Raw genomic sequence first — 26,904 nt, 5'->3', positions numbered from 1 at the left:
GGGGTCATGAATGTGTACCAAATGTGAAGACGTGGTCGAGAGCACCAGATATGGCCGACTCAATTGTATCATTTATTTTATCAAATGCCTCCACACGTGTATACTGCAGACTCCTACATGACTTGACAAAATAGTAAAGGAAGTACCTCAGAATGATGAAGCAAAGTATAACAGCAATTGGAGTAGACCACGGCATCATGAACAATAACATGAGAAGATGAGCACCTGCTTCGATCAATAGGAGACAGACATCATGCATGCAGTAATTTAGCATAATATCAATTGTGAGCGTATCCATATACAGGAAAGTATGAACACTGGTCAATACCTTCTTGATCTTCAATACAGCAGAATTGTTGGTAAAAACAGAGTCGATACAATACTCATGGATTCTCCTTGAGACATTGAACGATGCTTGGGTCATGGCAACTATACGGAAGAAAGCTCCAATCATCACCAAGGTGGAAATAACAAGAATCCATCTTAGTGCCTTGGTACAATACATTTCAAGTTCAGAAAATGAAATTGTAGCTTCATTCACTTCCTTCTTGTATTTAACAACTGCATCCGATAGCTTTGACATTATTACAAATTGAACATTACCTAAGCTTGCAAACGTGAATGTAAGTATAAAGAAGAACATAATGGGCCAGCCTGCGGCTCTAAAAAAGACATGAATTGTTCTAAAATTCTTATTCTCTTGGTTCCTGCAACCTATTATATTACGTGCAGCCTGCAATGTCTGTGAATCAGCATACTTTGCTTTTATAATCTCTTTACGCCCGCCACGGGCATAGTCATCAGAGCTGCACATCCTACGCAACTTGCTAGGCATAGCGTGAAGGCCCACTCTCTCATCAGATAGAGTTGGAGGTTCAAGATTACCAACCTCATTCTTTATGAATGAACTTAGCATGTTCTCATGCACAAGAGTCTCATTCCTCACCGTATACAAAGCGGCATCTGGAAAAGACTCTGGATCTTCAGATGCTACACAAGCATCCAACATATTCCTAGAAATGGTAAGTACCGTAGATACATCACCCTTTGCCAGCAAGCCTTTTCCATTCTCAAACAAGTTCTTGAAGATGGTTCTTGCCACGAATGGATCCAAGCTAGTGAAACAGTCATCAAGGACTACAAGGAAGGAATGTTCAGATTCACTCTCTCTAGTTACCTTGCTAAAGATGAGGTAAGCGTAGATGGCACGAGCAAGTCAAACTCTGACTCTCTGACCTCCACTGAGGGAGTAGCCATGTTCAGAGATCTTACGCATATCACCTCCTTCCCAAGTCGATATGTCATGTTCAAGTTCAACTGTCTTGATGACTGTCTTGTAGATATCCTCATCAAATCTGTGACCAAAGGTAATGTTAGCCCTGATGGTACCCTTTTGTAGCCATACATCCTGAGAGGCATAAAATATTGGCATGTTGGTAGAGAGAGGCAGTGCAGCCATTGATCCTTCAACAAGAGTCATGTCACCAAGGATAGCCTTGATAAAGTTACTCTTACCAGAACCTTGAGCACCAGTAATGATGGCAAGGTCACCAGTGTTTAGGACAAAGTCAAGGTCTCTCAGACAAGTAGTACCCGTGTTGTCAAGAAGATCCTTTCTACTGTTGACCCATGCAAAAGAGGCCTGCTTGAACATCACCATAAGTCCTTTGGGTATGCTCTTATCCTTACCTGGCCCAATCTCTGGTAGAGTAGCATTCCCTGTAAACTTGTTATCCTGTAAATAAAAGTTTGGAGAACACGTTCTCAAGAAGGCTTCTACTCTTTTGAATGCATTGATCCCGAATAGCATAAGTCTCAGGTGAATGGGAACCATATATAGTGGACCAAGAATCTTCATAATAACAAAGATGGATGCCAAGAGTCCCGAAGGGTCAATACTCTCAACATTTGTGGCATCTTTAACTTGAGAAACAAAGTCAGTAACCAAAATGATAACGTCTAAACAGGTGATCGCTGTAAATATAACCTTGCTCAGTAAAGACAGAAAGAAACGGATGATGACGAGAAGTAGTTCATCATCCCTGGTTTCTGTTATAGTATTGTGACCAGTATCATCCAGTGACATTTTCTGGATCAAGGGAAGATTAGATATGACTTCAAAAGTTTTTGTAATTCTGTAATCCCTCACTCCAAAATAATACTTTAGGAGGAACCCATTCAAGATCTCAACAATGAACATGCAAACAACTAAGGAAAGTGACATGATAAGGATAGTGAGCGCTTTAACATTAAACTGACTACTCATTAAGATGATACCGTAAATGAAGGCTGTAAGAAACTCTATAAATCCAGAGATACACTCTACAAACAGTGAGATGTAGAATGGATCGTTCAGAGTTAAAGCGTATATTTTAGGAGTAACATCGCTATTCTTGTATCTCCTTACTGGACACAATAATGGATTATCCGCGCATACCTCCTCTCTGGAACACCCGTGAATAATGCTCTTACAATAATCCTCTCTGGAGTGAAGATTAGTAAAGTTACCGCGTCTATAACAGAGTCCATGTTGAAATACTGTGAGACGGACAGCTGAATCCATTATAAATGAGAGTCTTTGCACGTAGTAGTTGATGTGGTCCATGCAAATTTCCTTAAATAACTCAATAGCGATGATAGAAAACGCCAGAGAGAGTAGTGTAATGAGCTTGAACTTTTTATCAGACAATAGGCCAAGCAACTTGTGAAGAAAGATGGCTCTGCAAAGAATGTACTTTACGGGTTTGGGGGCTTTCTTTCGCCCATCCTTACCCATGTATTCAAATGCTTCCAGGCTGGCTATACCATCACTAACGTGTTTTGAGAAAATTGGTTGCCACTTGAGAATCTGGTCGGCCAGTGGAAGTGGGTGAATCCTGTAGGGATCAAAGTAGTCCTTGGCAGTTGCTTTAACCCATTTGGACATCCATGCCATAAAGACAAAGTTGAAGATTCCCTTGTCATCAAAATAGCGAAACTTCTTTCCGTCTGGAGCAAGGGTCTTCTTCCTTACCAGCTCCACCTCACTCTCCCAAAAGTGGTATTTCTTCTCCAGAGTAGCACGTTCTTCCTCCATTGTGATTACTAGATTCTACAAAGGTATATTATAATGAGAGTGTTATCATGTAAATGTGTCCCTCAGGGATTTGTAATAGGGAAGCTTCTTCCTCCTCCTTCAAGGGGTTAAAAGATGAATTCTGGTGTAAACAAGTCTAACATTTAAAACAAAATTGTGTTACAGATAATTGGAGGATACTATCGAGGATTGGGTGATGAACAAGTATCCCTACATGGGTATCTCCAGAAACCAAGCAGACTCAAAAGTTTTGTGGCACTATTTAAGATTCTCAATTACACTATGGGAATGTGCAAATATGGTAGTGAATGCAGCTCTGTGTTTAGTATGATGAATGTGTAGTACCCTGTCTAAGAGTTGCTACCTTCAGTCTTTAGTTCTCATAAATGTCAATGAAGTAGTTGAAAGACCCAACTAATGTGTCTAGCATGATGGACGTCTCGATATACATAGACTTCTCCACTAGTCATACGGCTTATATATAGTCCCTAGGAAGACTCTCCTTTACAATTAACCCTCAATGTAGCTTTAGTATTCCATGGACTCCTGGATGTCTAATCGTTATTCCTCTACCAATAGGCTATAGCAGATGGTTCTCTATGGCCCTTGCTTGATGTGCTATAGGTCAATACTTCGGTTACTCTCCAGTTGGATGCAAGAGAAGGGGCACCTCTTTAGGTCTTGATGATAAAAGGGCAGTGACTAGTCCTTCTGCAGGAACGTCCTAATACTCTGAAATCTCTTCCAGTGACACTTTATACGCTACGTTTGCAAATCCAAGTCTCTGTGGCGCTAAAGTCCTTCTTCCGGCTACTGCCCAAAATGTGTAAGGTGTCTCCTGCCTAATTCCATGATACTCCCATGTCTACAACATCCTCATTCATTAATGACACTGACTGAATGTTATGAACAGAAAACTGGTGGGTTTAAGAAGAATTTTCCTCTGGCTGAGAAAATAATGGAGATTAGTGGTGATAATTATCCCGATTTGCGACGTCGTCTCTTCCTTCCTCATAGACTTTGTACTAAATGTATTATAAACACAAGATGTTTTATTGCATATCTTTTCATCTATATCTATGTCTCTTCATTCTTTCATCTCGACGACGTGGCGTCTAGTGGCTACGTTGGATGTTGCTTGACCCAGGGTCCAGAACAGCAAAGTAGCGTCGCTACTGTGTTATCTATATAGGCTAGTGTATGTATATAGTGTCCATTTTTGTCGTTAGATACCGGCTTCCAGGCGTAATGCCCGTATTTATGGACTAGAAATCTGCATTAGACCCTTGATGGCACAAACTTGTCGCGTGATAAGCCAAAAGTCACTAGTAGATGTTCGGGATTAACAACAATCTCTTGCTTTATAGTTACAATTGTCCTTTATACTCTGCTCAAACTGCTCGTCTAACTCTTGTAGCTTTTCGAAAAACTGGTCCTTTCTCACCTCAACCCAGTTGTCTCCCTGTTTATCGAAATAGAGAACCTTGTGGTTATCCACAAGCTGGATGAATATATGTACCAATTTTTGATCTGAAGGGTCTCCATGCACGACTATAAATGTACATCTTTCCCCTCGTTTGGCTCTCCAGAGTATACTTGATATCTCCATAGATTTACCTATTTCGTTTAGCGATAGACTTGACTCGTACTTTTGTATAAGTTGTTCGTCATCTGTAGGTTCATTTGCCTTTAAACTTTTAATTTCGACGACACTTGTGATGTTGTAACGGTCGTCTGAAATGAAGATACGCGCAGGAATCCCAAACAGGTCATGTTCGTAGACATGGACAATATCATCCTCCACATCTCTATTTATGATAAATTGGCGTGAGGACAAAACGTCACTCAGCAGAATGCAGTACTCATCCTTGGGAATTTCCACCCACCGGCTATCCCTATACTTGAAGTATAGAAACTTATTCTCTAATCGTCCGGATACGTGGATATAAGCAACTATTCTCTCTCCATGAAGCCTATATATCGTAAATTGCAAGAGCTTTTCACCCTTATTTGCCCTCCACAATACCAGTGGTCCATCAGAAAGTTTGTCTATTACAGCATTAAAGTACGCGATATATACAGTGTATTGGAGATCATCCTTATCATAGTCTACTTTTGATGCCAACGAGGGGATTATCCGCTTTGATATGTCTAGTTTTGTGCAGGATACAGAGACAGCTGATACGCATGCCCAAAAAATCCAGATATTCATGATGCATCCCAAGGTTGATATTCTTTTATGGAGTCTTCCAGATAACCTATGGTAAATTTAAATTGTCTTATTCCGCATTAAACTCTAAAGCACGCAGAACATGGATGAAACTTGCACAGGCTTTCAGAGCCTATAGCTGGATCTGAAATATGAATCTCTCCAAGCGTCTTCTGAATATAGTATATATCACACAAAGATTACATGGACTTTTAAAGCTCAGTGTGTGTTTTAAAAAAACGTTCTTTATCTATTCTCAAAAAGTTGCGGACTTATGGCATAAGAAATAAGTTGCCAAATATGAGTTTTCATATTGTGGTGTATACTTCCACCCTAATTTATCTACATATCTAGTTGTTTGTTGATTTTCACTTGGCATAAAACAGTCTAATAACCACAAATTAGTGTGCTGCAATTAAGCTCAAATTGACCCCAATCTACCACACCACTATCATCCTTGTCCAATGTCTCGAATATTTCATCGACCAACTCCGGATTGCTGTGCATGCGTGAAGAAATAGTTATTTTAGATCATTCAATGATTAATGATGAGAATAAATGATCTGTTGAAGATTACAGAAGGAAAACATACCTGGATTTTAAAATTGTCTGAAAGTCTGACTTTGAGAGCTTGAAGTTTCCTCCCCTGGAAGTTACAATTTCCAAAAATTTGTCTCTTAAATCCTCCAATTGATTACATGCCTAAATATAATGTTTAAAAGTTTAAAATACACTAGATTAAACACATGGTATTCAATAGTATCATACCTTTTTCTCGAAAGCGTTACAATTCTGTTGTAAATCCTTCAATCTATCATTCAGCGCATTATATTTATCTGTCAAATGTTCTGTGATGGCCTCAGTAATTTCCTCTCTTGTGAGATCCTTGTTAACGTGTATCTCTGAGAATAAATCGAGATATATTGGAGATCCTATGGATAATACACTACTTTCTTGTTCATTTTCGTCTTCCAGCAATACTTCAATACCCTTTACTAAATTAGCAAAGGGCAGCCCTTCCAAAACTCCATTAGTAATGTATTCCCTAAATGTTAAGTGTAAAGCAGGGGATTGACCCTATGCCTGCTATTTATCGTATACTCACATTATAGGATTCCCTTTGGTAACACATCTCTTTATAAAGTAGGTTTTTGTCTGTAACACCTCGGTTTCGTTCTTTATACATCTTATATTTGAGAAGCAGTTCTTTAAAACCTCTAAAGAGTAATGTATGAATCTTATCTAGAGCATTGGAACAAATATACGGGCAAGCAGTAGTTTGAAGTGATCGTGCCTTTTAAATTAGCATGAAGTGTGTTTATCTCTACACCAATGTAAAAACGGAGCCTATGAACAATTCATCAATGTTACAACTTGTAAAGAGGGTCCTTTTATGAGGTATGCAAATGCTGGTATACTATAGACATAGTGGACCATTAAGTACTTACATTCCTCATTTTCAGCACCTTCCCAGATTGTAAGGGTCCCATAGACGAGCTTGTCAAAGTAGTATCCGTTTATGGCGATCAGGTCAACTCTAAAACTGTGTATTGTTCTAGTCAGAGCTTATAGGATGATCGCAATATTCTCTACTTATAAATGGGCACGGTCTATCAGCTATATTCTACGCCTATCTATGTGTTCGGATGGGCCATTTTCACGTGCTTTCTGCAGTTACAGTGTCATTAACTTGTTTTCCCACTAATTATGCGAATCATTCTCTATTTACTACGTTCATAATTACCATCACTCCTTTCAGTTACAAGAATCTGGAGCATACACAGGCTCCTATAGTCTGTATACTCGCAAGACCCCTCTACTCACTCAGGCTGCTTCTGGCTTATGCCATCGACAGCATCATACTCACTCCGTATACTCCGCATTCAACTTACCAAGAGGATCCTGTGATTCTTCTTCCTCGTCGTCTTCTTCATACGACGAGCACGTGAGTACCCTTTTTACGATGGTAACGATGGATCCTGAGCGATTCATTCATCCGCTTAGACAACTTACCATCGACACTCTTGCGATACTTGCGTTGAAAACACGTAAACGGACTGCAGAAGCAGAGCCAGTGGCTTCCCTCGGCGTCCTCCATTGGTCTATTCCCTCGTTCCTATGGTGAAATATAGTTTGTCAAAGTCTATGTGTGATTTAAAATCCAAAGTGTGAACGTCCAAACGTGTTTAAAGTCTGAATGACTAACCGGTAAGAAAAACGGGTGACTGGTAACCTATAACATGCAACTCGTGAAGCCAAACGGATGATTAATCCACTGTAAAGCCAAAATAGCGAATGTGTGCCGAAAATATCAACTTGGGCCAAGAGCTACTCACCAGAACACCAGGCGCCCAACGACTCCCTTTATTCTCCATTTAACGCCAATTTTAGGCGTTTATAGACTTTATTTCGCGATAATTTGTGGTAAGTATTAGTAATAACTCTACGGGATGGGCTGATCGTGACCAAATGCGAATGTAATGGATGGAAGTAACAAGTACTCTTAGATTGCGATAAATGAGGTCTTGTGTAGGCTTTTAGGATTTTATTAGTTGTTATTTGGTGTTATTGCGACAAGAAGAGGCCGTTGACATCTTTAGAATGCCCATGAAGGCCTTGGTAATCTGCATAAGAGGGTAAAATGTACAAAATACCTGGTATTGGCCGAGTTTAAGGGAATTTTACCTTGTTTAAGGTCTATATTATAAGGAAGATTGAGGTTCTGAGGGAGGATGAGCGAGAGTGGATGCCACGTATTACATTTAGACTTTACAAAGAGTCCAGAGGAAGATGTTGATTGGGCATGTCTATCTACTGGTAGTAACATACCCGGTATAGAGGCTACAAAGGATAAAAACAAGCTGGTGAATGGTTTTACAAAATACACCTATAAAGATAGAGATGGAGGAACATTCAATCTAATTAATAATCTAGGTAATGGAGAAGGGATAAGAAGATTGCAAAATCCCATAGATAACATCTCTGTATACTACTGGAATGGTAACCCCGGTCTGCCAATCTTACTTGGAATCACTACTGATAGTGATAGCGTTGCAAACACTTATAGCAAAGGTGGTGGCAATGATTGGAATGGTATACTATCTGGCAAAAGTGAATTAGATGCACTTGATGATCAAAATTGCCTTAAGAACAATGTCATCCCTTTCAACATAATAAACTCTCATACAGGTTCCCTTCTCAAGGACTCAAAATCGGATTGCTTAAAGACTAGAAATATAGAATCTACCATCTCTCCTCTACCTCCTCCTGGGAGTAACTATGTTACTACGTCCTATAAAATCAATAGTAGAGAAAGATACCAGGATATCTAGAGTAACTTTGAATGGCCAACCTGTCACCTTTTCTACTCCTAGCGAGGCACCACCAGAAATCAGACTTTATTCATCACCAGCGAATAGTTTATCACCTGTTATGTTTGAGTTTGTCGGACGTACTGGTGGACCATCCAAATGGTACTATAATCAAGGTGGAAATGGTATCCAATGGGGAGAAGATGCTGGGTCCAGTGAATTTTATCTCAAAGGCTCTAAAGATAATTCCATATCCACCCTCACAGAGAAGTTTGTTAAGAAGTTAGACGGATTCGTTTGTGAGCACCATGGTGAGGTTACTTTGGATCTTAGCAAGAATATATCTGAAGGAGGAAGCTACTGTTGTGAAAATCATGGAGGTAAAGATAAAGGTGCTAAGGTCACCGTTAAAACTGAAAATATATCATTAAATGGTGATTCAAGAATAGCTATTACAGCCTACAAGCATTCAGTTAAAGATGGTTATAAGTTGGCTAATATAAAATTTTATTCTACTGCTGATAGTGATAATAGGAAGAAGATATCTGGTTCTAAATTGAACTTTCCCATGGAATGCCCAGTTGAGATCTCTGCTTTATATTCTGGTGATAAAAAGGAACCTATCTTGATCTATGTCGGGAATAATGGAGACCAAGATTCTGGATGGTACAAGAGTGGTGGTAGTGATACATGGGAAAGGGTCTTGGACAACTTCCCTAACATAACACCAGAAAATATTAATGATTGCAAAACCTGGAATAAAGTTGTTGGCGAACTAAAAAATCGTAGTAATGGCTTACAAGACTGTCCTCAAGAGACTGAACTAGAACGATCAGATCCAGGGCTAAGACAAGAATCCCAAACTAAGGAAGAGAAAAAGGATGAAGACTCATCTCAACGAGCTGCTGGTAATCCTGGACCTGCTGGTGAAGGTGGTTTTAAATCTTCCTTTGACTATTCAGGATTTTCTGTACCTTCCATAAACACTCGGTTCATTAGTCACTGTTACAGTTCCAACCGATATTCATAATTTTCATACATAAACACAACAAAAACTTTTAGGCAATGGAGCGTGGGTTAGGTATTCGTAGAGATGTGCGCAAATTAAGTGCAGAGGCATCAGAGTTCCCAACTTTGTGTGAAACATGTCTGGGTCCGAATCCTCTGATTAGGATGCTAAGGGAACGATCTGGAAAAGAATGTAAAATCTGCGAGAGGCCATTTACAATGTTTCGCTGGAAGCCTGGTCCAAAGGCCAGATATAAGCAGACAATAATTTGTCAAAATTGCTCAAAGGCAAAGAACCTATGCCAAACATGTCTATTCGATCTGGAATATGGACTTCCAGTACAGGTTTGTTTGTCCGCTCTTCTACCTCTTGGAGAATAATGCACATCCGGTAAACACTTGACATTTAGGTCCGCGATCAATTTATAAAGGGAGGTATTGAGCTCTCAGATTCCAAGATCAATCTCAATTACCAGTTAAACAAACTCGAAAATGGGCAAATTGATGTAGCCGCACAATCAGCTCCAAATGAAATGCTCAGTAAACTTGCCAGAACGGCTCCATATTATCGCAGAAACAAGCCTCGTGTTTGCACATTTTGGCTAAGAAATTTGTGCAACAGAGGTGAAGAATGTCCTTACCTTCACGAAGATGTTGGACATGACCCATCCCTGTCAAAGCAGAACATTAGGGATAGATTTAAAGGCGAAAACGATCCTCTCGCACTAAAGATTCTAAAGGGACTTGAAAAGGAAGAAAAGAAGGAAGAGGAGCAACAACTCCCAGAGGGAGTATATCCGTCAATGTTGCCAAAAGAAGCAGAAAAGAGAATGTAAATTTTTACTTTTTTACTCCAAAGGTATTATTCGTGAGTGCTGGATTCTTTGTTCCCATGGGAAAGCTGTCAATGTCTCTTCCGAAAAGTTTTTACGGTCGTGTTTGTCAGTAGTAAGTACCCTTGGTAGCGCCTAAATCTTCCTCCCTGGGGTCTCCACTCCTACTATCACATCCGTACTTATAATGTAAATCTACATGAATAATTTGAAAAATCAAGTGGCTATTTAGGCCACTTTCTTGTAAAGGACCTTGGCAGGCCCCAAAGTGAGGTCTCCTCTGTATGCCAAGACAAGTGTAAAGGTGTAAACCAGGCCTATGTAGATGTTTACCTTTCTAAACGACAAGACATTAAGAAGCAATTTGAATGACCCGAGGTATAGGCTGAACTTGGTGACCTTTTCATGTGAGAGGCCAAACAAGAAAAGGACAAGCAAAGCCAGGGTATAAACCAAAAAGTAGGTATCAAAGACGTGCAAAAAGATACAAACAGCGCTCATGTTTTCAAAAAGTAGGTGATTGAAAAAAGAATAAAGTGACTGGCAGAGAAGAAAATAAAGTGGGAAAAGAAGAAAATTCAACGCCGGTGGAAAATTACCAAAAACATTTTCTAGACTAGAAATTGACGCCAAATCGTCAATGGGATAAAGGCCTCTAATCTACAGCGTATAACCAAGAAGGACACCGCAGAGGTCGTTGTGTGGGACATGGCAGAATCCGGAAAAATCAGCGCCTATAATTAATTTTTGAGGTACACTTGGCCTTTTTACGCCAATATTTGGGTGTGCATTGCGGACATAAAGTAAAAAGTCCTCAAGGACGGTTGTGTTGACCGGGGAGCGACTTGGTGGGCAAGAGCCAACAACTGGACGACATAGCGGCTCACGTATCATATCGCAGATTTTAAATGTAAAATAGAAGAAAAGTTCCAAAAGTTGTAAATGAAAAGGCACGGGAAAGCCACAAATGTGACGGTCTTGGAGGAAGACGACTTTAAATACGTACCCAAGAAGAAGACTGAACTCTTTGAAGAAGTCCATTACGAGTTTAGAGAAGACTCCGAAGATGAAGGACCGGTCATTGTCAACGCTGATGAATTCAATCGTAAGTCTGCATATCTTTCCCTATTCTTCCGGGTAGACACAAAACTCTGGGAGTTGCCGAGTCCGTCAATTACTCACAGACGGCGTGTGTAGACCGGAAACATTCATTTACAGGTGCACTCCCTCAGGAGAGACCAAAATCTCCATCGCCTCCAAGAAGAACTGTCGTTGAATCGGATGACGAAGAGATTGTATATCGTGACAAAAGCGGCAGAAGGATTACAAAGGAGCAGTGGCTTCTTAATCAAAAGAAGGGGAAAAGTAAAAAGGATGAGCCAAAACAGGTATGTTAAACCACAGGGATGTAAACGACCAAAGGATGGCCAGAGTATAAACTACTATTTAGAATAATCTTGTGATAGTGAATATCATCCATGAGTTGTCTACAGAGAGGACAGGTACCTGGAATGTGACACAGATGGAGGATAGTAGAAGAGTGGGTGAGAAGAAAAGGAATGGGCCTCAGGTTGAGATGGAAGAGTGATTCCGGGATGAATAAGGTGTAGAAGGCAGACTTTGAGATGCTCAATTTAAAGGTGTGTGCAAGATGGACCTCAAAAGTGATCTCCGAAGAGTTGGTCTAAAGTATCCTCTGTAGAGGTAGATAGTCAATAGAATGACTTCCATAGAAAACATACTGTTATTATAAGCCATGTATAATGTTTTATAATCCCAGAATGCTACTGCAGACCTAGAACGCGTCTATTCTTCCTGGCCGCCATGGGGTCTGTTTACTCATCCATTCTTCCTCTCCATCCCTTCACTTATCTTACGGGGCTAATACACTGCATCCTTATCAAGTATCTCATGGTGTACCCTAGTGGATGGATGTTAGAGGGAAGATGAAGGTCTCTTCCGTTATTCTGGCAACCTGTCTACTAGGATTCTGCCATTGCACAGGATCCAGATTTTCCGGCAACAGACTCCACATCGAGGTTCTAGACGATTATACAGAGGATGGAGTTGTGACTAGTCATATTGCAGATGAGGTAGACGCGTACAAATCTACCGCATGGACTGGAAAGAAACAGGTGTGGGATCTGTCCAACGGAACTGCCCATGAGGTAGAGCATAGACCGTCCTCAACTCGTAGACGTAATGGTAGAAAGGTAGAAGATGTGGCAGCGGAAGAATCAGCTGAACAGGATGGAGTTACTCTTGATCTTACCGATCCTGATGCGTCCAATATAGAAGTATCTGAAAATAATGATAATGGAATAAACTCCAAGAGATATTTTCCGAAAGATTGTTCCAAAATAACTTCTATTCTTGACGGTAAGACTCAACTTTGGAAATCTTCTGGAGAGTACGAGTTTCTATTCGCTGAATCTCATGAAAAGGATAACGTAACAATTCTTTACCTAGAAGTTGGGACTAATGGAATACTCTCTACAGGATGTTTTGAGAAGGCTGGTGGAGCCTGGAAGGGGATTACCTGGGATGAGTTTTCAAAGAAGATTGATAAAATGAATGAATCTCCTAATCCTAATCCTCAGTCTAGTTAATAATGGCAGAAGTATTGTACACTAGAATGATAATTTAAAGATAATACACTCATCCTGTGGATGGATAGGCCAATCATTAATGCAGTGAATCTGCTATCAGGTAGTATTAGGACTCACTTTGTCGTTTACATCCAGTTTACCTTCCACCAAACCAACACACATTGGTTCCTTATACATGTTGGCACTTTAGGAACTAGTTTGGGGAAAGGGGTTAGTACAAAAAGAAAACTTGGAACAGAAGAAACGAGAGGAAGAAAAGATTGCATCGGAACCCCTGAACAGGTACGATTTAAAAGGCTGAACAAAATGATTACAGATATGATATTGACGATTTATACGATCAGGAACTCAGAAACAGACAGAGATGGAGTGATCCTCTGGCAAAACGCACAGTAGAAGAAGATACAGGTTTGTTAATCTTATCTGTAACATTGGTCACTTAAATTTCCCATGCTTTTCATCGTTATAAAACTTTACAGATGATGCACCAAAGTGTCGTTTTGTTGGTGTTCCAAATAGATTCTCTATCAAACCAGGCTACCGTTGGGACGGTGTAATTAGGGGCAATGGCTATGAGGACCGATGGTTTAAGGCCCAAGCAGATAGAGATGTTAAAAAGCAAAAGTACTATATTAATAACATAGCTGATATGTAAACTTGTCAAATAGTTCAAGTATACGGTATTATATTGAAGATATGGTTATAGTGTTATCCACATTTGGAGGATTCATTATCTTGGTGTAAACTTTCATTGTGCTTCTAAAGTCCTCCAGGTGTGTTCATTCTTAGCGTCAGAATGTCTATGCGATTAATAGTGCCTGTTTGGATGAGATGGATCCGGGATTATGCCTTTATTTATTTCTTTATATTCCCTTTAGTATCCCATTCTGGAAATATGCGGTGTGACTACTCAGGATATCGCAAAACACTAAATGATATCTTGTACCGGTGGGGTGCGCATGCAGTCTTTGGAATAGAAAGTTACCTCCAAAAATTTGTGTTACACACTACAGACGCAAAATTTACCATAAATAATCTACTGTACAGATGAGGGTACTATCTCTGTTATTCATCCTGTCCATATTCCGATTGTCTAATTGTGGAGGTGAAGATGAAAACGGGACTAAACAGGGTGGTATTACTCTCGATATATTTGCTACAGATGAATCAAAAATAGAAAAGAATGAGGGCTTGGACAAAGGGGTAAGGTATAGTGAGTATATTCCAAGAGATGGCTTTCACATAGTCTCAGTTGAGGACAATGGTCAATCAATTTGGAGAGCTGAATACGGCGAACGCTTTATCCTTGCACAATCATTCAAAAGCAAAGAAGATACTCTTATTGCTGTAATTGTCCATTCAGGTGATAGGAACGTAGCAAGGTGTTTCAAGAAGACAAAGGGGTTGTGGGAAGGCATTACAAGATTTGAGTACGACGAGATACTCGATGCTATAATGGCAAAATCTGAGGGTGAATCTCGAGAATGTGCACTTGAAAACGAAAAGTTAGAACCGGAAATACCATCTTATTCTCCAATAGACAGGGAAGAAGCAGTCTCTAGAGACTATAGCACATTCATTCAGGAAATCGCCCCTCCACCCCCTAGACGAAATAGACGTTACCAGATTCCTTTCTATCACGATAACATAGGATATTCCCATTTTAGAAGCTACATGGATATAGTGCCCATGCTTTTCGCTTCTCATTTCATGCGTCCTCCGCCCCTACGAATGGGAGTGACCATGAACATTTTAAATCCGGACTGGAAGTTTTTTGAAGTTGAGGGTAAGCGGGAGGGATACGGATCATATTCCGGAATGATGTGCCCACTTGATAAGTATTATGTGAAAAGGATTATTTATGGAAACGAGCTAATCTGGAAAAGACATGACGGCTGGGAATGTACGCATGTATCGATACATACGAGTAAAACGAGGGAGCTCCTGATCATTGGGTTCAGAATGATGAGGAACGTAGACTGCAAATCTATACTGAGATGCCAAGGCGGTAAATGGCAGGATGTTAGCAGACTGAACACTTGTGATATAATCTTTGACATGCACAAGGAAACCCTCAAAGAGATGGAGGGTAAAAGGTCTAATGGGCTCTTGGAACAATTCTTGAAATTCGTTTCAAAACAAGGGCAAAAATCAGACATTGAGGGAGTGAGCCATCTAGAACTTAAGAAACCGTACAGTGTGGAGGAACTGGCAAGGTTAAGGGAGGGTGAATTTACATCTCCCGTAGATAAATGCAATGGAAAGAAGATGTTGCAAAAGGCCAGAGTGATCTCCATCTTACGAGGCAGAGAAACACAGGCCGAAAGGGCAGTTTACAGGGGATACTGTCAAGTGCTGGACTCAACCTTTAGGCTCCTGAGGATGCTCTTGCGTCGCTAGACATGCACATTGTAGATGTAAAGCTTTAGAGGACGACCACTATGAAGTCTAGAAGGATGGATGAGGTAGAATATGCCACAATTTCAAGTCAAAATTTCGTTGTTGTACTAACGAGACCTTGTGCAGTCACATTTAGTACATGGCAACCTATTGGCATCTAGTCGTGCCGGTAAAATCTGAAATTCTATCACTCCTTATACTCTCCTAGGTATATACCCATTGCAAAAAACTTCACATTAGGGTCACTATTCCGAATTTGCCAATCTATATCTTCCTTAATTCTTCGGGGTAGACACAGTAGCTGGTCGCCGTCCCTACTGTCGTCAATTATCAGTCTTTATAATGTCCACCAGACGTGCAAATCCGGTAGATTTGCTTTATATCCATCGTTTCTTTAATATATATCAACGCCGAGGCGATGTATTTAGGGTTTATGGCCAGAATTTCCAGAATTTTGGAACCTTGGCGTTTCCTGGCCAAAAGGTATCGTCTCGTTCATCATTTACCCACAAATTTCACCTAAACAAGTGTGGACAGCGAGGAATTTTCGAAGTTAGACGAAGAAATTGCCATCTGGAAGGACAAAGTTGTCGTCATGGTACGCAAGATTCGTGCAGAGCTTTACCGTCAGTTTTTGGCCGGGATTTCTCACCTCTCAGAGAGCCATGCGACAATGGGCAAGATCACAAGGGTCCTGGAGGTCTACATGGCTCTGTACTTTGGGGAATGTTGGCCAAAAGGAACAAATTGGAAGGAGAATGTGCTCGCTTCTGTGGATCTATAAATGGCATATACCCTGGAAATTGTCAAGTATGTAAGGGTAAAGGTGATGAAATGCTGTTTAAGGAGCTCGCAGGGTTCGCAACTTCGTCCCTTTTTAGTCATGGAATAGCACTAGACAAGCCTTTCATGTCCGTCTCAAACCATTCAAGAATACACTCTCACTGGAATTTTAATGGAACATCTATGAGGAACCACTTGAATGGAATAAATTTGTCCTTCTGGTCAAGCTACAGATATGGAAACTCAAGAGTTAAACATTTGGAATACCTTGGTTCCATACGCCATTTCTCTACCAAGGCGGAGCTATCTGGTACAGGAAAATCTGAGAAACAAAAGAGAATATCCCTGAGGGATCCAAAGTATAAAACGGGATGGAAATGTCTCTTGAGGTGCATCTACTTGGAGCGCTTTATGGTAATTCCTACAATGATTGCACTCTTGATTTCAAGTGCGGTCATTTCATCATTTCCAATGGCTGTAGGTAACTTTGTAAATAAGTTCTCTGTCTCAGATAATCCGCCAATACCGCTATACACGTGCATCCTTGCCGTTTTAGCAGCTGCACTTTCTTCATTTGCAAAGTCCACACTTTCTATTTTAGTTGGCGATAGAATAGCCATGCGCCTAAGAAGGGATACATTTGCTAAGCTTATGAAAAAGGGGATCCCATTTTACGATTCAAATACATCTGGAACTCTTTGCAGTGTGCTCACGAGTGATGTGATTGTTGCTTCGAACGTTGTCAATCATATGTGCCAAATAATACGTTCTGGGATTACTTTTCTAGCAGGTAATGGACCATTACTTAGCATATACCAATTTTACAGGTACAACTTTATCTCTCACATTGGCTCCCATTTCTCTGTTTGCCTATACTGTACTCCCAGTGGCAGCCTCAATGTTTGTTATATTTCCCTCTGCTAGGTACATTCAGAGACTTTCAGCGAGTAAACTCAAGAATATTTCCCTAATGGCTGAACATGCCAATCAGAGATTCTCAAATATGAGAACTGTAAAAGCTTTTAATGCAGAAGCCCTGGAATGTCACACATTCCATAAAAAACTTTTGGAAATTATGAAAGTCGCAAAACAAATCGCAATCTACAGTGGAATCACAAGTTTTATCGCAGTTGGAGCAGTTGGAACTTTAATCCTGCTTATGGCGCATAATAGTGCCTATTTGGTTCTTTCTGGGTCCATGAAGGTAGGAGACGTTACATCTCTCCTAATGTATAGCGCCCTCATTGGTGGAAGTGTTCAAGGATTTACCTCTGGCTTGAGTGAAATCCAAAAATGCATTGGTGCATCCCAAGCTCTTCAGGATATACACAAATGGGAGGCTAAAATAAACGGGGAACAGGTCAAGAGTTATATGGATGTTGCAGAAAAACAGACCTCTGTTTCGGATTTGGAGAGAGTTAAATCAGCCATAAAGTTCGATTCAATTACTTTTTCATATCCAACTAGGCCTAATGTTAAGGTTTTGGACGATGTTTCATTTTCTATAGAGCATGGAAAGAAACTCGTTGTAATGGGTTCCACCGGGTGTGGGAAGAGTACTCTCTTCCAGCTGCTACTTGGTTTTTATGAGCCAAATTCTGGAAGCATTTCTATAAATGGAAAGAATTTAGCGGATATCGGAGACAAAAATCTAAGGCAAGAAATCTCATGGGTTGAACAACTTGGAGTTTTGTTTGGTGATACCATAAGATCAAACGCGACATACTCTATTGATTCTACAAGGATAATGGAAAAGTCTAAACAGATAGAGGAGGAAGATTCTGTTACTTCTCTCAACATAGATGAAGACTTAGAAAATTACAAGGTGGATAACTTGGAAAATATCTATAAAGTAGCTGATTTGGAAAAGTTTTTAGACGGTCTTCCGGAAGGAGATGAAACGTTGGTGGGACAAAATGGCTATTCCCTCAGCGGTGGCCAGAGACAGAGAATTCTTATTGCCAGAGCTCTTGTTAAGGACTCACCTATTATACTCCTGGATGAACCAACATCAGCCCTTGACATAAAGTCTGAAAATATTATCAAGACTAATCTACAAACGGTCCTCAAAGACAAAACTGCCATTATAGTAACACATCGCACTAGTTTGTTATCTCTGGCCGATTACATTATGTGTATGGATGGAGGTAAAATTTGCCAATTTGGTCCACGGGATCAAGTTTTAGGAAACCCGTGTGACGCTCTTAGCAAGATTGTTCCGAGACAGTACTCTTGAGTATTTGTATATTCGCTCGCAAACTACTAGGAATTATGCTTGTATTGAAAATGCTAAATCTGAAGCACATGCCAGGAGGAGGATGCTGTGGACAGTAACCCTAAATAGTCAATCTATAGTACCACAATGCTGGAGTGTGACCACAGAGGACCGATACTAAATACACAATGAACGCTATTGTTGCTTTGATCTCTGCTGTCAGCGTCTTCGCTGTCTCTGCTCTTCACCTTGACTTCACTGGTGATTTGGCTGCCCATGGTGCCGTCGTCAAGGGTGTCCACCATGGTGCCCATGTTGCTCACTTTGTCGCCGGTGGTGAGGTTGTCGATGGTCTCAAGTGCGGTGCTCACTTCTCCTGGGCTTTGCCTGAGGGCAAGGCCGTCAAGGAAGTTTTGGCTTTCTCTCACTGCAAGAAAGGTGGTCTTGTTTTGTTCCATCTTACCTTCACTGATGGTACTGAGCAGTTCCTCCACTTCTTTGGCGGTGTTGCTGTCCCAGTTTCTCACCATGTCTGGTTGGCTAAGCTCGCCAAGGGTGTCTGCAAGCATGCTCCAGCCCTTGCTGGCTTGCCACATCATGCCGTTTTGGCTGACTTGGCTCACGTCTTGGCTTAAGAGTCTTGAAAGATTTAGTTTTTAGTAATGTCATCATTACTCAGTTTGTTTTCAAACGCTTAAATTTCACTGTAATGGTTGACCAAGGGGAGTCTCCTAACTACACTAACCATACATTAGACTCTTTAGGAGGCTCTTTAGAGGACTTTTATGGAGGTTCTTATAAAGATACTCATAGGATCACCCGGTGAGCTAGTTGTGGGTAGGTATGGATGACTTATTATGGACCTTGTGACGGATGAAGTCTGGATAATACGGGACAAATACTTTGACCGTTGATATTAGTAAGAACAAGGTATTTTGAAATGGAATAACTTACTATAAGGATACCAAGGGTAACTCACTGGGTCTCCTTAGGAAGGACTACCATTACTTTATAGGTGGTAACAAGCTCCCTGGATGCAAGAACTACATGACACGCCCCAAATGTGACAGCGTTCTACAGTTACTACATCACGGAGGTTTACTATGACAAGGGCATTCAGTAGGACCTGAATAAGGATACCATGAACGGTACCAGATACATCGAGGTTTGCTTTTGGGATGGAGATACAGATAGACCAATCCTACTTGGAATTAAGCAAAATAGTGAAACCAAAACCAAGTACTATATATACGATGTATATTAAGGATTACAGCTCTAGAGGTGACTATAACGCATCTCAGACTGCCACTGCAGATTGTGCCTAGTTGATGAGAGCTGCGGCAGGAACTCGTCTGGCACCAATATTAATAAATCGTCTCTCAACAAAACTGTAATGAAATAGTCAAAACATCACAATCAATAAAAATTGTTACTAGAGTACCATGAAATTTCATCCTTGGTACCATATGTAGAAAAGAACCATATTACAAGTCATTACAATAGAACTCATGGATCTTACGCTCAGAATTACTGCATTATAGAGTATATTTAGTGATAGTAACCATTTATAGTATGCTTCAAGTGTGATGCCTCCAAGGTAAATGTACCCCTGAAAGGTTATAGCTCTCTAGAAATGGTTTGATTAGCAAATTTGAGACCCATTCCCCTGTGTATATCTGGGTCTATATAAACAGCCTGCGATTCGATTCCATTTAAATTAACTCCTCTCTTGATCTTTATGAATCCTTCAAATCCCCAATTTTTCCCCCAAGTGTTTCTAACTATCCAGTACTTTTGTATACCATGATTTGTAATATCTTCTCCCCATCCTACAATTGCAACTGCATGATTAGTATACTCCCAGCCGTTTAGGTTCCGGTTCGGGAGGTCACATACGTATCCATGCTTGCTTGAATCGTCGTAGATACCTATAGTGACGTCAATATAGACAAATGGAGACTTACCATCGCTGTAGGAAAAGAGAGAGTTTGGCGCATCAATTGCTACACAAACTGGTCCGTGGTGGTAAATCTCCTTCATCATTTCCGCTTCAGTTGTACACTCGTAGCAACCTCCAATATACCCATAGTCGCTGGCAAACCATCTTTTTTCCATATCAGACTCAGTGTTAGGATCTACATTTTGCATAGAATAACCAATGGACAACTCTGGTTTGCATTGTGGTAGCGTGTCTTTCCCCTCCATTTCATATGGAAATTGAGATTCATGTACAGCTCCAAACTCTTTCAAATGCCTTCCAACAAGATACGGAAAACCTCCATAGCATCCCTGGACAAATGGTGAACAGCTAACTATATCTTGCACCGAGAATGAGAAATCAGCCGGATTCCACTTTTTTCCGGGGTAAAGCTTCTTTAAAAGAATTTCAAAACGTCTTCCAAATATATACATTGCACTCATTGCGTAACAACTCCCACAGTTTCCTTGGCTATACTGTTGAATGTCATTTAGGGCCCCGTTGAATGAATCTCCCCAACTCCAATGTTTAGGAAGAGATTCATCCACATGCTCTGGAATTTTTTTCACACATGCATATTTGGATTGTCTACCTTCCTTTTGCAAAAATCTTCCCTTTTGTCCTTTTGGTTTCTCACGTAGACTGTGATGAAAATGCCTGAAATCCACTCCCTTGCGCAGCTGAATGAATCTAAACGGCGTCAGATCCTCAAACTGTGGATATATTTTACTTTTCCACGAGGAAATCCCTGAGTTTTCTGGTTTTGTTTGCTTGACTTTTTGGTTGTGTGTTGCATCTAAAACGAGTGACTCATTCATGCTCTTGTGAACCTTTTCGGCATAAAAGCATCCCCAAACGTGCGATTTCTTGCTCTTTTTACTAACCCATCCGATTTTTATCTCTGATGGATTCGTCTTGTAACACAGTATCTGCCCAGAAGGGTCTTCGTATGAACCTGTGAATGGTAGGTTTGATGTATAGAAAATGTTCCATTCCACATGGCAGTAAACGAGTAAATCCATATTTATTACTATGCTTTCTGACTCTGGAGTTAGTACGACTTAAGGAATCTAGATGTTTCAGGAAAACGTTATTACATCTATTTAAAATAACAAAGTGCCCGCGTCTAAAAGTTATCAGACAGCTAGGGTCTAAACTGCATTTATTCAGATGGTGGGTATACTGCATTTCAAATCCAAAGTTGGAATCCTGTATTTGTAAAAAACTCAGTCCTAGGCAAACGTCAAAAACAAACCCATTGGTCAAATGAGAACTCCTAAGAATTCCTGGTTGCAGCAGAACGTTTGTTAGAACGAGAAGTTGTCGGTGAAGATGGGCATTTCATTTTATTATACTTTGTAGAAAACTGTTCCTTGGTTAAAGTTTTCCATAGTCCATCAACCCGCTCAAAGTATAAAATTCCAATATGCGATCTATGTTTTACATTAATGAATAAAATCTTGGACTCTTCCTTTGAAAATAGTTCAGATAAAAGGCACCTTTCATGATCGTTCTCAGACTTCCATAGCACATCTTCACCATCAATGACCTTTACAATCCTTAAGTTTGGCAATGGAATACTTCTGCTTTTATTAATACCCCAAAATTTGTACTTGTAAGTGGTATAATCATCAGCCATCGCGTTACTTATATCTAAAGTGGCCTCTCTAAGTTGGTTGAAAGGTTTATTCTTTTTAGCAGCCTCTGAAACCTTCAAAAGAGCACTTTCAAATTCTTTAAAGGGAACGCTCTTGAACATGTCACAATCATACTCAAAATAGAGTTCATTGTTAGTTTGATTCCCGGTAGATTCAGGACTAATGCCGACATATGGACCCGGTTTTATAACGAGTTTGACAAAATGCTTTTCTTTATCCGTGTAAACATGGGCACTCAAACATTCTTCACTATTTGTAGCATTCCATATCGGTTTTTCATAGAATAAGCTCCTTATCTTGAATTCAGACGGGAATATAAGAGTGTTAAATATCCCTCCTTCAACGTAGGTATAAAATGTGCACATGTTACGAGTCAGCGCTTTGCAATCTACCATTATACCATCACCACCCTTTTTTAGCATATCCTTCAATCTTTCAAGATATACTTTAAAGTTTACTTTCTTCCATGAAGTATGCTTTTCAAAATGGAGGGAACGTATAACGCCATTAAGAAGTGTATCCACACGACATAGAGTGGCAGTACCTGGCAGATCAAAGATCCACAGACCAACAAGTTTTTTATTCTTCTTCTTAGCTTCCCAAACAAGATCTCCAGAATCTAGCACATTTGATATTGACAATTTTTCGAAAATCGTATAATTACTGTGAGTTATACCATTGAATGTATACTTGTAGAGATTTGCCCCTTCAGGAGTAGCAAGGTCTATAGAGTTTACCTTTTCAGTGCGATGCAGACATTCTTTCATCTTTCCAATAGTTTTAGAAAACCTTTCCGTGGCAATATCTTTCCATGTACCATTGGACTTAGCGTAACAGGTAAAAGAAATTGTATCTTTCTCCTTAATGTGGAGCCTCAAAAGAGTGGATGATCCTTTGGAATAAAGCTCACATAGATAGCAAGTGGAACCATCATTAGCTGTCCAGATAACTAGAGCTCCATCCACAACAGAGTTTATAGCATAACCAGATCTAGCGGAATAATATGCGGTTGTAACTCCATTTTCGTTGCTCCTAACTACGTCACATTTACCACCTTCATTACCGCCATAAATATCAAGAGAAAATTCTCGAGGTGAGCCAAGGCCAGGTTTAAGGTTCCCAATCCTTGTAATTGCGTTTTTATGGTGTATTGTCCACATGTTTTCCTTGAACTCGTACAAAGTTTTACAAAGTCCAGATGCATCTTCAGAATGAATGAGCACCAATTCCGGCTGGTTATTCTTGAAAAATGCGATACAGTATAGACATTTTCCATCAGATGCATACGTTAACCCACTTTCAGTATTCCTAGAAACAACAGACGCGGGCTTCCAAACCTCCTTTTTGTCACAAAGAATCACATTTACCACTGTACCTGGCTCAAAAATGTACACTTGCGATACAATTCCTTCAATGTTTACCTTTACAAATTTGCAAAGGGATGGATCAGGTTTATAAAGATCCAGGACTTTGGAATTTTGGTATGAGGAATGGTCCTCTTCATTGTCTTCCTCGTCATATTCTTCTTCCTCATCATCCAAATAGCAGTCTGTAACACCAGTAGAGTCCTGCAGATCATCATTTCCGCAGATAGTTTCACCAGATAGATCCCATACCATCCTTCTGTCGCTCGATCCACCTCTTGCTTCCCTTACGGGGTTGCTGTTGACAGCTTCTTTTACATCATCGTCTTCAATTTTAATGATGATTCCATTGGCACAAAATCTGGAGCTAATATGGAAAAATAGCTCTGATAGGTGGATAAAGTAGCACACATAGAGTGTTGTTGCGATTCTCATCTCGAACCCCTTTACCATTCAATCATTCCACCTACGTCTTCTATGTTTTACTTGACATTCTTCCTCCAATGTTGTTCTCAGGGTGCGAAATGCTGGCGATAGAGATGCCCGGTAAGACCCCATTGGAGTAGCAGAGGAAGAAGACAATTCCCGCGGAAAGAAGGAAAAACAAGCGTATAGACAACGCAATATCCAAACAAATCATCTTGTTTATCCAGGATTGTAGAGGGAAGACGTGTTATCTTGCATGTAGCTTGGAAATCGCTCCTTTACTACCGTCTGATTATCCTTCCTAAGAAACAATTCATTCCTAGCACTATACACAAAATATTGGGTGATTCTTTGTGAAATAACACAAGGTGTGTAGCATACTGCTGGGTATATTTGGTACAAGTACCTATGGAAGGATCCTGCCAACCCCTCTAAACCTATTGCGGTTGTCCTCACGACTACACATCCTTCAAATCCACTATGCTCGTTTAGTAAGCATAGAAAATGTACAAGTGGGAATAGCCTTTGGCATAATTTACCATCTCAGAATAGACTATTCCTAGGTCGCACCAACTCCAGTTACCAGAAAACAAAGTCATAACTCCTTAATATGTAAAAGCTCCAAAAGACTCGTTTGCCATGACTTTTAACTCTAGTAGCCACATATAAACTCACCTTCAATAACTTTTCTACATTCTTCACTGGTACCCTTTTTATAGCCCAGGTATCCAAAGTATCTCTTGTCTCCAATGGATATATCTATTCCTTCATCGTATACCATCGTCCTATACATGCTGTATAGGTGATTTATCAACTTACCACCTTCCTAGCGGCTTTCCGGTATCTGCCTCTTTTACCGTAAAAAATAACCATTCATTCCTGGGTACCACCAAATCCCTCATAAAATTTCTTTCGTCACTCAATTCTATTCGTGTCTCGTGAAGTTCTCCAAAGTTTTCCAGCAGATAAGACTTGTAGTCAGCTAACTTTAGATTCTCTGAGTTGCTGTTTGGACTCGTCCCCCCGCAAGTCTGCGGGCTCTTGGAGAATCCAGTCTCGTAAATTACCCATTGACCAACCACGTCGCTCTAAAAATTAGTGTGTTTCTGCATGAGTGGGAACAAGTATGTCTAGAGGGCCGCGAAGCCTAATCCTTTCATACTGAGTTGCAAAATTCCCGTTCTAGTCACATCAAAGATCGTGTTACAAAGTAGTTTAACAAGAGTGGCGTATGTTGAACTTGTTTAATGGGAACGGAACCACGTTATAGGAAAATCTTTGTCTCCGATTCTGTATCAGGAGTTTGTCCATCAAAGCCTACTCCACCAGAACCAGAATTATTAACTCTAGATTGAGTAGATTTTGCAGTATCAGCAGAACAAGGTTGAGCTTCAGAAGTTTTAGTAGTAGCAGGAAGAGTTTCAGTACTAGGTTGTCCAAGAGTTCCAGGAACACCGGTTTGATTAAGAGCAGAAGCGGCATTACATTGTTGATAATTGCTACAATCAACCTTGTTTAGTGCCCTTACAAGATTATTGTATTTTCCATGGTCTGTAGAACTATTTAATTGCTCGGGTGTTATGTCTTGGAGATTGACTTCTGTCCACTCTTCATTTCCATTACTACCAGAAAGACTTTTCTTCTGGTACCAACCGATAGCTGTACCTCTACCATCAATATATATTAATACTAGGTTTCCTCCGCAGTAGAACGCATATACAGCTTGTACATTAGAGGATGGAAGGGTTAGCCCAGAATAGTTTATACGCTTTCTTTTCTTTGGATCATTAGTCTTCTGAAGATCTTCACCATCAATATAGTACCTTATCCTTGCAAGTTTATGATTACCAGAAATGGAGTGTTTGAAGTATTCAATTTTAGGGAAAACTGGAACTGGAACTGAATTCTTAGTAACAGAAATCTTCCGCTGATAATCACCGTTACTATGATGTTCACAACGGCAACAATATGGCTCCTTACCAGCTCTAGAAAAGGATGTCCCTTTGCTAAGATCTAAGGTGACGGCATTATTGTTGTAACAGACTATGTCGTCAAGTGTCCTTTCAATGTCACCGGTTATGAGTGGAGGTTGACTGCTTCCAGTTAGTACAATCCACTTATTACTACCAGTATTATTCTTTATATTGCCATAATAGGTAGTTTTAATAGTACCCTTGGTAATACCGATTATGAGAGCCTTATCTAACCCATACTTCCAGTAGTAAGCAGAAACGGATGAGACATTTGGGGTTGGAAGAATTCCACTAATCTCCCGGTTTTCATCATCGCCTTTAACTTCCTTTAGTGTAAAATTTCCTCCACTAGGATATAGGGTATGTTCATACTTGAGGAAGTCAGATCCTTGGGGTTCGGTAGTTTGCTTTACTTGAATTTGCTTACCAGTTCCGGTAGTGGTAGAAGCTTGGTATGTAATAGGATTAGTATCTCCATTAGGTGGCTTATTTTTGAGCTCAATGGTTACTCTTCCCATTATTACTAGAGTTATAGCAAGCCCTTTAGGTTAAGTTTGGGCAGGGGTGACTGCGGTTCGAGCTAGAGCTTCAAGAAGAGTTTCACCATCTTCACCGGGAGGAAGTTCACCAAAAAGATTTAGTACTCCAAATAAGAGTTTAGCCTCCTTAGCCAGTTCAAGACCTGCAGAGTCGGGAATCTCGCCATAAAAGTAGACTGTATCCTCTTTCCACTTGGTGGAATTCCTTTTATATCCAATTGGACTATACCAGGAAATCCACGGCACCTCTAGTGTCTCCAGATGCGTACCTTCTTCATTCTCCAACGTCCCTAGACATCATTTAGCCGCGTAAATGAGACATATAGACCCTTACGGTCAATATGCAAACTTAAAAAATGACATCGCTCAGGAGAGACCAAAGACCGTCCTTCGCACCTGCACAGCCACCAAAAATCCATACACCTCCATTCTTTTTTGTCAAATCCTTTCTAATCCCCAGTAACACCCATATACGAATTCATTTAACATATAAAACAAACGTTGAGCGCGTGAATGGGCAAA

The 26,904-nt window shown here is 40.3% G+C and overlaps 10 protein-coding genes across 10 annotated transcripts; 5 read left to right on the top strand and 5 right to left on the bottom strand.

Annotated features, from left to right (window-relative positions):
- Positions 1-4: 4 nt before the first annotated feature.
- BEWA_035320 (conserved hypothetical protein) lies at positions 5-1,009 on the bottom strand (the record flags this gene model as incomplete). Its single annotated transcript, XM_004832891.1, has 1 exon — positions 5-1,009. One exon carries the CDS (start codon positions 1,007-1,009, stop codon positions 5-7), a length of 1,005 nt encoding a protein of 334 aa, XP_004832948.1.
- Positions 1,010-1,216: 207 nt separating this feature from the next.
- On the bottom strand, positions 1,217-3,076 carry BEWA_035310 (ABC transporter, ATP-binding protein family member protein; the record flags this gene model as incomplete). Its single annotated transcript, XM_004832890.1, has 1 exon — positions 1,217-3,076. One exon carries the CDS (start codon positions 3,074-3,076, stop codon positions 1,217-1,219), a length of 1,860 nt encoding a protein of 619 aa, XP_004832947.1.
- Positions 3,077-4,418: 1,342 nt separating this feature from the next.
- BEWA_035300 (signal peptide containing protein) lies at positions 4,419-5,288 on the bottom strand (the record flags this gene model as incomplete). Its single annotated transcript, XM_004832889.1, has 1 exon — positions 4,419-5,288. One exon carries the CDS (start codon positions 5,286-5,288, stop codon positions 4,419-4,421), a length of 870 nt encoding a protein of 289 aa, XP_004832946.1.
- Positions 5,289-5,672: 384 nt separating this feature from the next.
- On the bottom strand, positions 5,673-7,582 carry BEWA_035290 (hypothetical protein; the record flags this gene model as incomplete). Its single annotated transcript, XM_004832888.1, has 7 exons — positions 7,492-7,582; positions 7,299-7,401; positions 7,178-7,264; positions 6,391-6,502; positions 6,054-6,330; positions 5,878-5,987; positions 5,673-5,784 (listed from the first exon to the last, which is right to left on the bottom strand). Exons 2-7 carry the CDS (start codon positions 7,381-7,383, stop codon positions 5,673-5,675), a joined length of 783 nt encoding a protein of 260 aa, XP_004832945.1. The 5' UTR covers positions 7,384-7,401; positions 7,492-7,582.
- A 69-nt stretch (positions 7,583-7,651) lies between these two features.
- BEWA_035280 (conserved hypothetical protein) lies at positions 7,652-10,456 on the top strand. Its single transcript, XM_004832887.1, has 3 exons — positions 7,652-7,709; positions 9,659-9,949; positions 10,015-10,456. The coding sequence occupies exons 2-3, from the start codon at positions 9,662-9,664 to the stop codon at positions 10,438-10,440; spliced, it is 714 nt and encodes a 237-aa protein (XP_004832944.1). The 5' UTR covers positions 7,652-7,709; positions 9,659-9,661; the 3' UTR covers positions 10,441-10,456.
- A 750-nt stretch (positions 10,457-11,206) lies between these two features.
- Positions 11,207-12,107, top strand: BEWA_035270 (conserved hypothetical protein). Its single transcript, XM_004832886.1, has 2 exons — positions 11,207-11,542; positions 11,656-12,107. Exons 1-2 carry the CDS (start codon positions 11,380-11,382, stop codon positions 11,832-11,834), a joined length of 342 nt encoding a protein of 113 aa, XP_004832943.1. The 5' UTR covers positions 11,207-11,379; the 3' UTR covers positions 11,835-12,107.
- A 1,986-nt stretch (positions 12,108-14,093) lies between these two features.
- On the top strand, positions 14,094-15,446 carry BEWA_035260 (hypothetical protein; the record flags this gene model as incomplete). Its single annotated transcript, XM_004832885.1, has 1 exon — positions 14,094-15,446. One exon carries the CDS (start codon positions 14,094-14,096, stop codon positions 15,444-15,446), a length of 1,353 nt encoding a protein of 450 aa, XP_004832942.1.
- Positions 15,447-16,280: 834 nt separating this feature from the next.
- Positions 16,281-18,465, top strand: BEWA_035250 (ABC transporter, ATP-binding protein family member protein; the record flags this gene model as incomplete). Its single annotated transcript, XM_004832884.1, has 2 exons — positions 16,281-17,019; positions 17,057-18,465. The coding sequence occupies 2 exons, from the start codon at positions 16,281-16,283 to the stop codon at positions 18,463-18,465; spliced, it is 2,148 nt and encodes a 715-aa protein (XP_004832941.1).
- Positions 18,466-18,622: 157 nt separating this feature from the next.
- BEWA_035240 (signal peptide containing protein) lies at positions 18,623-19,096 on the top strand. Its single transcript, XM_004832883.1, has one exon. The coding sequence runs from the start codon at positions 18,633-18,635 to the stop codon at positions 19,077-19,079; it is 447 nt and encodes a 148-aa protein (XP_004832940.1). The 5' UTR covers positions 18,623-18,632; the 3' UTR covers positions 19,080-19,096.
- Positions 19,097-20,061: 965 nt separating this feature from the next.
- BEWA_035230 (Papain family cysteine protease family member protein) lies at positions 20,062-26,361 on the bottom strand (the record flags this gene model as incomplete). Its single annotated transcript, XM_004832882.1, has 5 exons — positions 20,062-20,372; positions 20,409-21,377; positions 24,546-24,655; positions 24,690-24,958; positions 25,192-26,361. 5 exons carry the CDS (start codon positions 26,359-26,361, stop codon positions 20,062-20,064), a joined length of 2,829 nt encoding a protein of 942 aa, XP_004832939.1.
- Positions 26,362-26,904: the final 543 nt, after the last annotated feature.

Source organism: Theileria equi, assembly GCF_000342415.1.
Source record: "Theileria equi strain WA chromosome 2 map unlocalized gcontig_1105316255037, whole genome shotgun sequence".
NCBI lineage: Eukaryota > Apicomplexa > Aconoidasida > Piroplasmida > Theileriidae > Theileria > Theileria equi.
Note: the sequence above shows the minus strand (reverse complement) of the source record. Positions and strands in the feature narration are given on the sequence as shown.